The sequence below is a fragment of the Neophocaena asiaeorientalis genome, unplaced genomic scaffold, assembly GCF_003031525.2.
Source record: "Neophocaena asiaeorientalis asiaeorientalis breed wild unplaced genomic scaffold, Neophocaena_asiaeorientalis_V1.1 scaffold45, whole genome shotgun sequence".
Lineage (NCBI taxonomy): Eukaryota > Metazoa > Chordata > Mammalia > Artiodactyla > Phocoenidae > Neophocaena > Neophocaena asiaeorientalis.
In genome coordinates, this window is record NW_020174642.1 from 979054 (window position 1) to 993106 (window position 14053).

General features: G+C 46.6%; 1 protein-coding gene across 1 annotated transcript in view; it reads left to right on the plus strand.

Annotated features, from left to right (window-relative positions):
- HUNK (hormonally up-regulated Neu-associated kinase) overlaps positions 1-14053 on the plus strand; it is a 112149-nt gene that overhangs the window by 64981 nt on the left and 33115 nt on the right. Inside the window, exon 8 of the mRNA XM_024758412.1 lies at positions 12097-12224. Coding sequence (XP_024614180.1) covers positions 12097-12224 — 128 coding nt within the window. The remainder of the gene's footprint in view (positions 1-12096; positions 12225-14053) is intronic.

Consider the following 14053-nt stretch of genomic DNA (forward strand, 5'->3'; position numbering starts at 1 on the left):
CTGTTGCTTTTGCCTGGAATGCCATTTCCCAGCTCTTTGAATGGCCCGTCCACTCCCACATTCCAGTGTTAGTCCAGTGTCACCACTGCAGAGCCCATCTCTTGTTCTGGGGATGCCTCAGCACCTGGCACAGAGCCTGGGCTGGGGAGGGTTGGAGGGAGGGAAGAAGGAAGGTAGGAAAGAAGGAAGGAAGGAAGTTAACTGTCCCCTTTGCTCCTCAGGACAACCTGTGAGGCCGGCTCTTACCCTCTTTTACACAGACAGGAGGGCATCTCTGTGGTTAGTGTGGCCCAGAGCCACCCAGCCTGTAGGTGTGCAAGCTGCGCTTTGCGCTCAGGGCTCTTCACGCCTCAGCCTGAGCTCCCGGTTCCTTCCCTCTCTCCAGAGGACGTGTGAAGGCTGCAGGTGGAGAGGGTGCCGTGTGCTGCTGACTTGCTGGGGGCCACTGGGGTAGGGGGGAGTGGCAGAAGGAAGCAGAGGCAGAGGATACCTTCTCTTTGAGGTGCGCTGGGTGGTGTGACTGGCAATGCTAATCGCAGACTCTTTTTATACTGTGCCCAGACGGGCCTCAGAATCCTTCTCAACACAGCCCTCCAGGCAGCCAACACCAATGGATCAGAGTCAATACACAGGTGAAATCCATTCTTGGTGTCATAAGTGTCTGGTATGTAATCTGCCCTTAATAAGTATTTACTTATTAATGGGTGAATATGAAAGTTTGAGTCTATAATCATTCTCTCTCCTTAACAGTTAGGGTACATATTTAGGCTAAATGGAAAGCTTTCAGAGGGATGATTTGTGTATAAAAAAAAAAAAAAATGTGGAGAATGGAGAGTCTGAAAGACCAGGGGTTCAGTGGTGTCGTGTAACTGTGGTGACAGGCAGTGGGGTGGGTGACATGGTGATCAAAGGGAAAGAGAGGTTGGAGAAGAGGTGACAGTTTGCTCTTGAGGTCCTGCTCTAGAGGGGACTGGATAATACAGTGTCGTCCCTGGTTGTCATGGTGATGAAGCTCAGCCTGTGTGAGAGGGACCCTTTCTGGCCCATGACTAACAAAGCAGGCATCTCCGCAAAGTCTAGAACTGCTGGTAGAAGGAAGGAAGGAAGGAAGGAAGAAGCCAGTGGATACCCAACGCTGTAGGAGAGCGCCTGGCCTTATAACCAGCCTGGGGTCACTCGTCCCCTTGTGCTAACACTAAGATGGGGACAAATCATTTATCCTGTGTGGGGAAATACAAAGGAAAATGAAAAGCACAGGCTGCATCTGAGGGTCAGTATTAAGCTCGGACTTTGTTCCTACCTCTTCTTCTGAGTCCCTTGACGTGGGAAAGGAATCAACATTTAGTGACCACAGATGCTCCATTTCTTAGTTTTGGGGCCCCATGATTAAAATAAAGGGACTTGGGACTTCTCTGGGGGCACAGTGGTTGAGAATCTGCCTGCCGATGCAGGGGACACGGGTTCGAGCCCTGGTCCAATCTGTGCACCGCAGTGAAGAGTAGCCCATGCTCACCGCAACTAGAGAAAGCCCGCGCGCAGCAACGAAGACCCAACGCAACCAAAGATAAATAAATTAAAAAATAAATAAATAAAATAAAATAAAGGGACTTGGTCCATTGCCACCTGCTGTGTCGCCATCCATCCAGTGATTCTACCCAGAAGTAATGGTGGCCTCGGAGGAGGGCAGGTAAAGGGGAAGCTGCAGGAGGAATGGAGATGACCTGAGACCAGGATGCCCAGACTCTCGCCTCCCGCCTCCACCCTGGCTGCTGGCCTGGTGGGGCTGTGTCTGGGGCAGCTGGACACTTCTTTGCTAACCTCCACTTAATCGCATTTTTTTCCAGAAGGTGATGTGCAGCTGAAAGTCTCCTGAAAGCTCTAATAGGGCCGTATTCTTAGTCGTGATACCATCAAGTAATGTATGTGAAAGCCTTTGATAAACGGTTATAACTTTACAGACACTGGGCTTCAGCTGATCACGGCAAAGCTCTGGAGGCCCATGTGGGATGTGGGCCTTGAGTCCTGCAGCCCCTTGAGTCCCTGTTCTGGTGCCCTGAGCTGGGGAGTTGAGGTGGAGTAAATTCTTACCCTTGCTCAGCTACAAAGGGTCATGTTTTATTCCTTCTTAGAAACAAGGTTTCCCCAGAGCAGCTCTGTGTTAGCTGACTCTCTGGAACATTCCCTAGGGGATGAGCCCACATGACCCACACCTAATTCACAGGGGTGGTATAAACTCGGCCCTTTTTAGAAGCTGTTGATAAAGCTTGAAAAACAAAAGGAAGCTACGTGAGCCCTATAATGGCTTACTAGAGATTTGTTCATTCGGCAGATATTTGTGGAGTCAGGCCCTGTGCCGAGTTCTGAGTGCACAATGGTCCGTCCGTCCTGCTCCTGTAATGATCACTGTTAATCCTCACATACCTCCCGCCGAGTGACGAGCAGCGTTCCAAGGGCTCTGCGAGTTGTAGCTCATCTCATCTGCCTCACAGCGCTTCAAGGGAATGCTTTGTTGTCCCACTTTACAGATGAGGACACTGAGGCATGAAGAGCTGGAGGCACTTGCCCAGATAACACACACAGCTGGTGTGCGATCAAGCCAAGATGGACTGAGGGGGTTTGACTCTGGAGTCTGCCTTTCATCGTCACCCTCTACTGTTTCTACTATGTTGTACTTCCTCTTGTAGGGTTTACAGACTAGTGGGGCAGACGGACAATTTTTTAAAAAGCTGTAAACTCAGTGCGGTAATGGCTGTGGAAGAAGTGGGCGGGATGCAGGGAACAAGGATGGGGGTGGCCTCTTGAGAAGACCTCAAAGCCAAATCCTAAGTATGAGAAGAATCAGCTATGGGAAGAAGAAGGTGTGGGAGAAGGCTGTAGGCAGACAGAACAGGATGTGTGAAGGCTGTAGAGTGGGAAGGGGTGGGAAGGGGTTTGAATTTTGCCCTAAAGGTAGTGAGAGACTATTGGACAATTATAAGCAGGTGGGTAACAAAAAGTTATGGATTGAATTGTGTCCCTCCAGAAAAAGGTATGTTGGAGTCCTAAGCCCCAGGACCTCAGAATATGACCTTACTTAGAGATTGGGTCTTTAATGAGCTAAATGAGGTTATTAGGATGGGCTGTAGTCCAGTATGATTGTGTCCTCACATAAAGGGGAAATTTGGACACAGAGAGAAGACTATGTGACAATGAAAGCAGGGATCAGGGTGATGCATCTAGAAGCCAAGGAACCCCAGATGGCCAGCAGACCACCAGAGGCTCAGGGAGCAGCAAGGAACAGATGCCCATTCACTGCCCTCAGGAGACACCAACACTGCCAACGCCTTCATCACAGACTCTGCGCATCCAGAATTGTGAGATTTCCTTTGTTTAAGCTCTGCAATCTCAGGAAAGGTGAAAGGTGAGTAAAAACTCACCACTCCAGATCCCAAGAGCCATTCTCCTTCCCAGTGAATCAAGTGCGCTAATTGACAAGTGAAATGGACCAGCTGAAGTCTTGGTCACCCCTCACAGCCCCCCAGCAGAGGTCACCAAAAGGCCAGACCATATACCGAAGTCTCAGTCCTTACTGTTCCCCATACATTACTGGCTGCATGAAAACCAGAAACAAAAGAAAACCACCAACATGGAGAACTTCATTCACATAATGATGGGAGAGTCCCTGGAGCAAGAGAGGACAAGCCTTGGTGCAGAAGCACTTTTCAAGAGGCCTCTGTGTCACCTTTTCTCATGTCTCTTTGGGCAAAGTAAAGTGCATGGCCAAGACCAGAGTCGAGAGGAGAGATAGATTCCACCCCCTGATGGGGGAGTAGCAAGGAATTTTTGGCCTTTGTCTTTTTTTGTTTGTTTGTTTTGCAATTAAACATACTTATCTACTCCTATGGACAAGTGTGTTCCCCCCCAGATTCATATTTTGTAGCCGTAACCCCCAGTGTGATGGTATTTGGAAGTGGAACCTTTGGCAGTTCATGAGGGTGGAGCCTTCACGATGGCATTGGTGTTCTTTTGAGAAGAACTTGCTCACTCCCTGACATGTGAGGACACGGGGAGACGGTGGCTGTCTACAAGCCAGGAAAAGAGACCTCCCCAGAACCTGGCCACGCTGGCACCCTCATCCAGACTTCCAGCCTCCAGAACTGTGAGAAAATAAATTTCTGGTGGATGAACTACCCTGTCAGTGGTATTTTGTTACGGCAGCCCAAGCTGACCAAGATACCTGCTTATAGGTGACCTAGAAGTCTCACCTGAAAACAAATAGAGCATGTCAGGAGGCACGGTGCCGAGAACAAATGAGGATGCCCAGCTGGGTTAAATTCAAGAAGGCATCAGAGGAGCCTTTAATCTGCTCCTGAGGGATGACGTGTAGTTTGCCAGATGGAGAAAAGGAGGGGAAACTTTCCAGGCGGAGGGAACAGCCTATGCAAAGGCGGGAAGTTGTGAAAAGTCTGATTCCTCTTGCTCTTAATCTTGGAGAAAACAAAACTTCAGAACCTTCTTTGAGAGATTAATTTTCCACTGCTTTGGGATGTTGTGTCTGAGACACTGGTTAGGTTTCTGTTTGGTGCCCACGACTTTGCTGGCGGCATTGGAAATGGAAAACCCAAAGAGAATTTAATTTTAAAGGCTGTTTAAAAAGAGAGTGAAAGTGGGACCAATTTTCTCCCTGGGTCAGACACCAGTATTATAAAACATCCCTTTTATTGTTCTGAAACAATAAAATGAAGAGTTTGCTTCCAAAATCAAAGCAAACTCCCGTCTCCAGAGGTTTTTTTTGGACCTTGACAGATGGATGGGGCCTTTCTTCAAGACTTCTGACACTGACTCAGGAAGAAAACCAGCTTGTCATTCAAGGAAAGCTTGGGAAAGAAAGCTCTTTCCCACAAATGGAGCCCCCAGGATCCTTCTCTAGTGAATCAGGAATTAACAATGGAAATGGAAAAAGACGTGTGCCATCTTGGGGGACTCCCGTTATTTTCAATGGTCATTGTTTTTGTATTTGAACTGTATATGAATACCTTTTTTTTTTTTTTTTTTTTTTTTTTGCGGTACGCGGGCCTCTCACTGTTGTGGTCTCTCCCGTTGCGGAGCACAGGCTCCGGACGCGCAGGCTCAGCGGCCATGGCTCACGGGCCCAGCCGCTCCGCGGCACGTGGGATCCTCCCGGACCGGGGCACAAACCCGTGTCCCCTGAATCAGCAGGCGGACTCTCAACCACTGCGCCACCAGGGAAGCCCTATGAATACCTGTAAAATCATTCGCTTCTTTCCTTTAACCCCTGTGAATGAAATATCTATATCTCTATCTCCAGTGAATTTTGAAATTTCAGCACAAAATTTAAATATTCATTCTGTTGCAGTGAACTTTTTTTATGGCAACTGACTTTTCCTCAGAGTGGCATATATGCTAATTTAAAAAACCCTTTAATGCAGATGTACTTTTTTTTTTTTTTTTTTTTTTTTTTTTTTTTTTTCGGTACGCGGGCCTCTCACTGCTGTGGCCTCTCCCGTTGCGGAGCACAGGCTCCGGACGCGCAGGCTCAGCGGCCATGGCTCACGGGTCCAGCCGCTCCGCGGCATGTGGGATCTTCCCGGACCGGGGCACGAACCCGTGTCCCCTGCATCGGCAGGCGGACTCTCAACCACTGTGCCACCAGGGAAGCCCTGCAGATGTACTTTTTAAATGAAAAGAATTCAAATTAACTTAATTTTCAAAATATTACAATGCTCTTGGGAGAACTTCCGTGAATCTCTAAGGGTAGGGAAAACAGAAAGTGAGAGTTCTATCCCCAAAACATTGAGAATGCAACATATTTTCACCAAAGCTGCTGTTTGCTTTTGTGGGGGCATCTGAGGTGAGGGAAGCATTTGTGTGAAGACCTGGTACTTAGTGGAGTGTCCTGCACAATACACCCAGACCACCTTCCCAGGCTCACTGAGTCTGTTTTCACTTTGTGGGAAATCTCTGTTCCAGTGCTGTCCCTTTGGGTAGACAAGTTGGCCGAGGGGTGTCATCTTGTTCCCAGCCCTACTATCCCCATATAGACCTAAGCATTCAGGAGGGAGAGCGGGAGAATTTGTTCCAGTCCTCAGACTCTGTTTTGTAAAAGTACTGCCAGACACCATCAGCTACTTCCAGGGCTCAAATCTGGAAGGATAGCATTTTCTCTTCATTCAGGCCCCCTTAAAATGAAAGATGGCAGGAGAAGCAGGCAGAAAGAGGAGCCTGATGGCTTCTTTTGGGTAGTTTAGAGCTTTTGACTTTTAAAAGAGAAGGTTTCTTTAGCTTTTGAGCTTTTTCAGTTATAAAATACAAGACTTTTTTGTTTTTGTAGCCAGCATGTGCATTTAAAATAGAAGAGGAAAAGGAAAAGTGTGTGTGGGGGGGTGGAAGCCTTAAAATCCACAAGAAAATAATTTCTTGCTGAACACAGACCATTGAATGGAGCAGTTGTGAACTTTGAGATTTACCAAATGGATGGATCTGTTCCCGCTCTGTTTTTAAGACCTTAAATCAGAAGTTGTACTGAAAACTGATGCCGAAAGATGGAAGGCTATTGCTTTTAAGTGGAGAGTTTTAACTTTTCCAAGGCAGTTTCTTTCTTGAAGAAGCAAGGTGTGTCAGCTGAAGGTTCTCTCAGCTTCACTCTGGTATAAACTGGGCTGCCCACCGGCCCTGTGAGAACCCGTATCCACACCCTCCCCTGACACCATAGCTCTGCCAATTGCTTTGTCCCTTGTGTCTTGTTAAAGTCGCTGGCTGACTTCTCCAGGGAGCTGCGACTCTATGTCTTTCCTTTCAGAGATGCCAGGTGATACCCCAACTTTTCCTCCAGGGAATATTTTTGTGTTTCAGATTAATATCAGGACCACCATTTGGCTCCTGATTTAATCCCAAAGATTCCACATTTACATTTCCCGGGGCCCCTTCCTCTCTTCTTCCAGCTGCCCTTCAGTAGCACTTTTTCCTTCTTTCCTGACATCACAGTATTCCACCTGGCCAGTCTCTCTGGATTTGCTTCCATCCTTATTTCTTTCTGCTTGGAAAACCCTGAATTGTATGTGCTTGTTGCCCTCCTTCATCCCAGCATCTCATTACGTTCTTTCTTTGAAACTACCTGTGGTTCTTGGGGGCCCCATGTCTGCCATGGAGAAGCTAGAAAGCCCATGGGCCATGTTTCAAAAGACACATCAGGAAATTCTGAGCATGTTTTGAAACTCCTACTAATTCTACGGGATTACAGAGGTTTATAAACCGCATTCCACATTTTTCCCTTGATATTCTCACATCCTTCTGAAATGTCAAACGGACTGGATTTCTCTTTGTCCAGATATTAAACGTGTATGAAAACTCTAGGGGAGGGGAATTAAGATGCTCAATCTGGTTTCCCTTTTCAAATCTGCTGCGGCTGTAGGACTATTAATGTACGTTTCTATTATTATTTGGCAATAAGGTACAAATATAATGGTAGCTTTTCATCTCTCGTTTTTAAAAGCTTTGTGATGAAACGACAGGTCACATTTATCAAGTAGTAAACTTATACCAGGCACGGCATTCAGCACTTTCTGTGGCTGAGTTCATTTGACCCTCATACGGCCTGAGAGGTAGGTACTATTATTATCCATGTTTTATAGATGAGAGACGCTGGATGAGAGAGCTGGGTCTTCTTTACAGATTTGTGACTGGTTTTTGTTGATGATAAACTCCTCCAAGAGAAATGGAGACCTGGAGTGAGTTTGGTGACTTTGGGTCTGTGTTGCTGCACGCGGGCTTCTCTAGTTGTGATGAGCGGGGGCTACTCTTTGTTGTGGTGTGCGGGCTTCTCATTGCGGTGGCTTCTTTTGTTGCGGAGCACGGGCTCCAGGCGCGCGGGCTTCAGTAGTTGTGGCACGCGGCCTCAGTAGTTGTGGCTCGCGGGCTCTAGAATGCAGCCTCTATAGTTGTGGCACACAGGCTTAGTTGCTCCGCAGCATGTGGGATCTTCCCGGACCAGCGCTCGAACCCGTGTCCCCTGCATTGGCAGGTGGATTCTTAACCACTGCGCCACCAGGGAAACCCTGGAGGAGATTTCTGTCATCTTTTGCAGCCAAGGATGACAAGGAGACAAGCAGTTTGACGTCTTAAGGACTCCTTGAAGGAAGAAAGTTCATAAAGCTTTTCGAGTCAGTTCTCTGACCCCATATTACACTCACCAAACTTCTTCAGTTGGATCCCCGTCCCATTACCATAGCATGCTACCTTATGTAGCATTCTGCACTATTTCAGGCACCCCACCTGTCACAGGATGCTCTGTGTCCCTAAAGATAAAGGGAAATAGAAACGGTCACAGGGCGATATTCATCAAACTTCAGTATCGTTCACTCTTCTTATAACCCTGCGTGTGACTCGTGATTTTTATTTAAGTTTTACTTATTGTGCTTGCATGTAAAATTAAACTCCTTTTGGGCTTCCCTGGTGGCAGAGTGGTTGAGAGTCCGCCTGCCGATGCAGGGGACACGGGTTCGTGCCCCGGTCCGGGAAGATCCCACATGCCGCGGAACGGCTGGGCCCGTGAGTCATGGCCACTGAGCCTGCGCGTCCGGAGCCTGTGCTCCGCAACGGGAGAGGCCATAACGGTGAGAGGCCCGCGTACCGCAAAAAAAAAAATTAAACTCCTTTTATTTAGGGTCCTGTAGAAATGAAAAACCAAAACTCATTTACAAGTTAAATCTAACCAAGACTAAAAGAACCCCCAAATAGTCAAATTAGCAACATTCACTAAATGCTAAGGCTACTGTGGGTGGGAGCTGAATTGCTGTACGCGGTCTGGGTGTGGTTCTCACCGCTGGGCACAGGCTTTCTGAGCTGCTCAGTCCCGGCTTGTGATCACTGCACTCGCTCACCACTTTTCACTCTTTGAGTGGCTTTTAACCTTGAGTGTGTACGGGAAGCACGTGGGGGGCGGGTGCCCACCCCCAGAGTTTCAAACTCAGTAGGTCTGGCGCGGGGCCCAAGAATTTGCATTTCTAACAAGTTCCCAGGTGATGCTTCGGCTGCTGGCCTGAGGACCGCACTTTGGGAACTACCACACTCTCCAGACCATCAGGAGGCTTTCTCTCCCACAGATATAAGCACAGAGACATCACTGACAAATTAAGTCCACCTCTGCTCCTTTCTCACTGGCCTATGATAATAAAGGGGATATATTTTAGCACACACCTTAATAAAGGTGTGTGTTGGTAAACACAAACGCAAAAGCAGGCACTGCAGTCAAGTGTGTACAGTTGGGGGGTGACTGGGTTATATGGCGGCCGGCCCAGGTCCCTGGTTGGGCTCTGTCAAATGTTTTAGTATTGTCACCACAAGAAAAGCAAAAGTAGGACTGCTGAGCCCCTGAAGTTGTGTCCCTGGGCCTCAGTTTGAGAATCACTGTATGGGTTGGGTACCATAAAACACCTGTGGGAAAAATGATATTGTTTAAGTACCAGGCTGTTCAGCTTTAGGTGTGAGTGTCAGAGCCAGGATTAAGGCACACAGAGGTGAGCGGGGACAGGATTGACTGGTCGTGTCCCACAGCCAACGGGTAGAAGTTGTAGACTTTGGCCTTAGTATTTGAAACCCCTCCCCATGCATTGCCCTGAATGGCCCGAGCTGCCTTACGGAGGTTGGAAGCTGTTTGACTCTGAGGTTCTTCAGGGGTCTCCAGCAACAACCTCGTGGAGTGTCCCATGAGGTTTCCATACATAAGAGCCGTGTGTCCAAGACCCCTTTGAATGCAAAAACGATAAAATTTGGAGGCCCTCTTCGTTTCCCCTCTCATCAGTCTCCAAGCATCCTCCAAGCAAGGATGGTTGGCTCTGCCTCAAACAGACCCACGGTGCAGCACTGCATCCCAGTTTCTCAGACAGGTTACATCCCCTAACACCCCTTCCCTCTGCCCCCAAACTGGCTCTCCTCCCAGCTTCCTGTCTTCTATTACGCTCATCACCACCATCTGGCTTTCCATGTTTGCATCTTGCATCCCCTTCAGACGTCTCTATTGCTGATTTGCCTTTCTCTTTCCACTGCACGCCATCCCTCCCGTTCAGACTTTAATAACAACATGACACAGTCTCCTGCTTATTCTGAGCCCTCATCCACTTAATGCCAGGTGACTACTCCCCAAATTATCTGGCCCTAGAAGGTTTATTCACCCAACATATATGCTTGTCCTGGGAAACGTGTTCCACTCAGCCCACACAGGAAAACGCTGCTCTAAACGGCTCTGCATGTGCTTTGTTCATTCTTGTCTCCATTTCCTGGTCTACACAGTTTATCCTCATATCCAGCCGGCCAAGACAGATAAGCTCACACACATATACTTACCCCTGAGAGGCCTCCCATCTTCACGTACTTGTTACAGTCCTCTGTTGCCCTTAATTCCACTCCTCTGGGGTCGGGAGCAGCACAGTTCAGCATTTTCTTACCCCCTCTGCACTCGCTATTGGAAAGAACTGTGCTTATTTATTTGTTGACTTGCTGGTTGTCAGTCTTCACCCAATTCTAAGTCCAAGATGGCGGCTCCTTGTCTGGTTCCCCACCCGCCCCAGAGCCAGCATCTATTCCACTGCCTGGGGCAGAGAGCCGACCTGCAAGTATTTGTGGAATGAATGTTGATGTATCAGTCTCCCTAACTCGACTGTGAGTTACAGAGCAGGAACTGGGTCTTGGCATATGCCTGCAATTCGAGAATGATCTCTAGCTGGAGCCTGTGGGCTCTGTACCTGTCCTTCTCCAGAGCGCTGTGATTCAGAGGCACCTTGGTGGAATTGGGCCCCAAGGGTCTTCATTTCAGTCAGTCTCATTGGATTTGTTTTGACTGGAGATCCTGTTGCCTCTTTTTAAAACATTCCCTTGGGCTCTTTTGAACACTTCAGACCTCTTGGCAGGCAAGGCATTTCATCCCCGTCAGGAAATCTCATCAAAATGATATTAGGATTTCACATCAGGAAAATAAAAATCCTCCAAGAGATGTTGCTGCTCTCTAGTTTGGCTTTGGATATAAGTATAGTTAAGCCCATTCGGAAGGTATTCTGACCACATCTGAGATATTGGTCCAGAGCTGGGTGGCAGAATCTCACAATAAACAATAATATAGAGAATGAGAGTGGGAAAGAGACTTCCTGTCCCCTCCCCACCCCCAAAGGAATTTCTCCAGTGACAGGCCAGAACAGAACTCAAGGGAAGAGCAGAACGCCAGTCTGGGCTATGAGACTTTTGTCTCAAAGGGCTGAGTGGTAACCAGGCACGCTGGCTATGCCGTGACTTGGCCTCCTGTGCAGGGTCTTGCTATGTATTTTTTGGTCTGGCCTCCTCCAGGCTCCATCTTGTAAACTGTACTTGGAAAACCACATCATGGCAGACCTATTTTTATTCGAGGCTCCTATTTATATGAGGTTCCCCAGGTATTTTTCACATCATTTGGTCTGGACTTCCTTCCAGAAGGAAGGGACATAGTTTCCCCTCCTTACTGAGATAGCTCTTGAAGCTCTTTATTTATTTATTTTTAATTAATTAATTAATTTTAAATTTAATTTTATATTGGAGTATAGTTGATTTACAATACTGTGTTAGTTTCAGGTATACGGCAAAGTGATTCAGTTATACATATACATATATCCATTCTTTTTCTGATTCTTTTCCCATAATAGGTTATTACAGAATACTGAGTAGCGTTCCCTGTGCTATACAGTAGGTCCTTGTTGTTTATCAGTTTTATATATAGTAGTGTGTATCTGTTAACCCCAAACTCCTAATTTACCCCCCCTTCCCCTGTTGGTAACCATAAGTTTCTATGTCTGTGAATCTGTTTCTGTTCTGTAAATAAGTTCATTTGTATCATCTTGAAGCTCTTTAAACTCTTCTGATTGCCTGTTCAAATCGTCAGACTTGTGCTTTCACCCACGCCTTTCACATTTGCTGTTTCAGAGCAGAGCTGAGTGTTCTAGAAAATGACCAAGGAGGAGCACCGAGGTGGACGTGAAAGTGGCAGGACTGCAGCTTCCCCAAGCCCACGTCCTCTTTGTCAACCTCTCCCCGGGGTCTTCTTCTGGTCTCATGCTCTGGTGTCTCTCTTTTCAGAGGTGTGAACATGTATGCCATGCTGACCGGGACCCTGCCTTTCACGGTGGAGCCTTTTAGCCTGAGGGCTTTGTACCAGAAGATGGTGGACAAGGAAATGAACCCCCTTCCCACCCAGCTCTCTACAGGTAATGCACCTGCCACTCCGATTCAGGGTCCAGGGCTGCACTCTGACCACCGGAAGCAGTGTTTGTTTTGCAGCACTGGAGTTAGGACGACCCTCTGATGGTACTCGGTCTCTTCCTAGTATTAAAGCAAAGTCGCAAAAAATAGTTGGGTTTCCCATCTCTAAGGAGGCACTCTCCTCAATCCTTTCTTTTTCCGTTGTAATTCTGAACCCCTAACTTCCTCCTTCTGCACAAAATACACATATCAAAAGGATCGTGTAGTCTCCCTTGGAAAAATACTTTCAGGCTGGTTTGTTTTAAAACTCACCATATTGTAACGTTGACTTTGAAAAGAATGTTGATCATCACATTTCTGTTGTGTCTTCCTTAGTCAAGTCACTGCAAAGAAATGTTAGTTTCATTCAACTTTGGTCTGGGATTTGTTTAGCAATGTGAGTCTTTGAGCCTGTTCAGGAGCTTTTAAATATATATAGGTTTGGTTACTTGATTAAACTGAACCATCAGGTGTGTTTGGAAAGTACACTCAACTTTACCTGGTTCACGTTTCGGTAAACAGTTCGTATTAAGGTTTGGTTTCAGATCCAGCAGATTAGCAGAGTTTGTTCTTTGGTTTGTTTCACAATTCACTTCAAGTTCCTGGCCTTGGCTTGCCCTCGACAGTCATTTAATTGGCTCCTTAGAATAAACTCAGCTTCACTAAGGTAAGGCATGTGGCCAAAAAAAGAAAAAAGGAGTAATTATTTAATTTCAATGTATGAAACATGGTTAAAATATAGCATTTTGGTTTGACTGCTATCAGGTATTTTTTTTCTTGAGTTTATAAAGCATCCATGAGGCTGACCCGGAATTTAATGCTTGCCAAATGGCACCCAAGCTGAAATGCATTCTTATAGGTAATTATCTAATTCGGTTCATACTTTCACCTCTGCTGGGGAGGTTCGAACCTCTGGAGGCTGAAAGCAAAGCAGGCATGATGTACTTAGAAAGATGAGTTACACAGTTCTGTCGTTGTAAAAGAAATAGTTCTGTACCAAGAGCCATAACTCCTGGAGTTAGAAAATGTGAAAAATGTTGATTGAATTGTTATCTTTATGTTTTAGAGCTTTCGGAAATGTTGAAAGTGCTGCAATGAAAGCACATTCATTCATTCCTTCCATATTTCACATTCATTCACTTATTCCATGAATATGTCCTGGGCATCGACTCTGTGCTAGGAATGCTCTAGGCACCAGGAGAATAAAACAGTCTCTACCCATATAGAGCATACATATCAGCAGGGGAGGCAAAAAAATAACATATAAACAAACACGTGTGATGTTTAATAGTTTAAGTGCTCTAAAGAAAATAAGATAAACCAGGATAAGGGGATAGAGAATAAAGATAGGTTTTTGTTGTTGCTGTTTTTTAACCAATTACAATTTTTACACACCTTTTTGTTGTGGTGTAATTGTGGATTCACATGCAGCTGTGAGAAATCATACAGCGAGATATGTTTACCCTTCACCCAGTTTCCCCCATTGGTAGGACCTTAAGTAACTGTAGTTTAATATTACCACCAGGACCTTGTTAGAATCCATTGAGCTTATTGAGATATGCCTGCACCTGTGTGTGTTGGTGTGTATTTAGTTCCATGCAGTTTCATCACACGTGCAGAGTCATGGGACAGTTACACAGTCAAGGTAGGGAACAGTCCCATGACCAGGATTCCTCGTCCTACCCTTCTGTAGCGACAGCCACCTCCCTGCCTCCTAATTAACCCCTGGCAACCACTAACATGTTCTCCAACTCTATCATGTGTCCTTTCAAAAATGCTGTATATTTATATATAT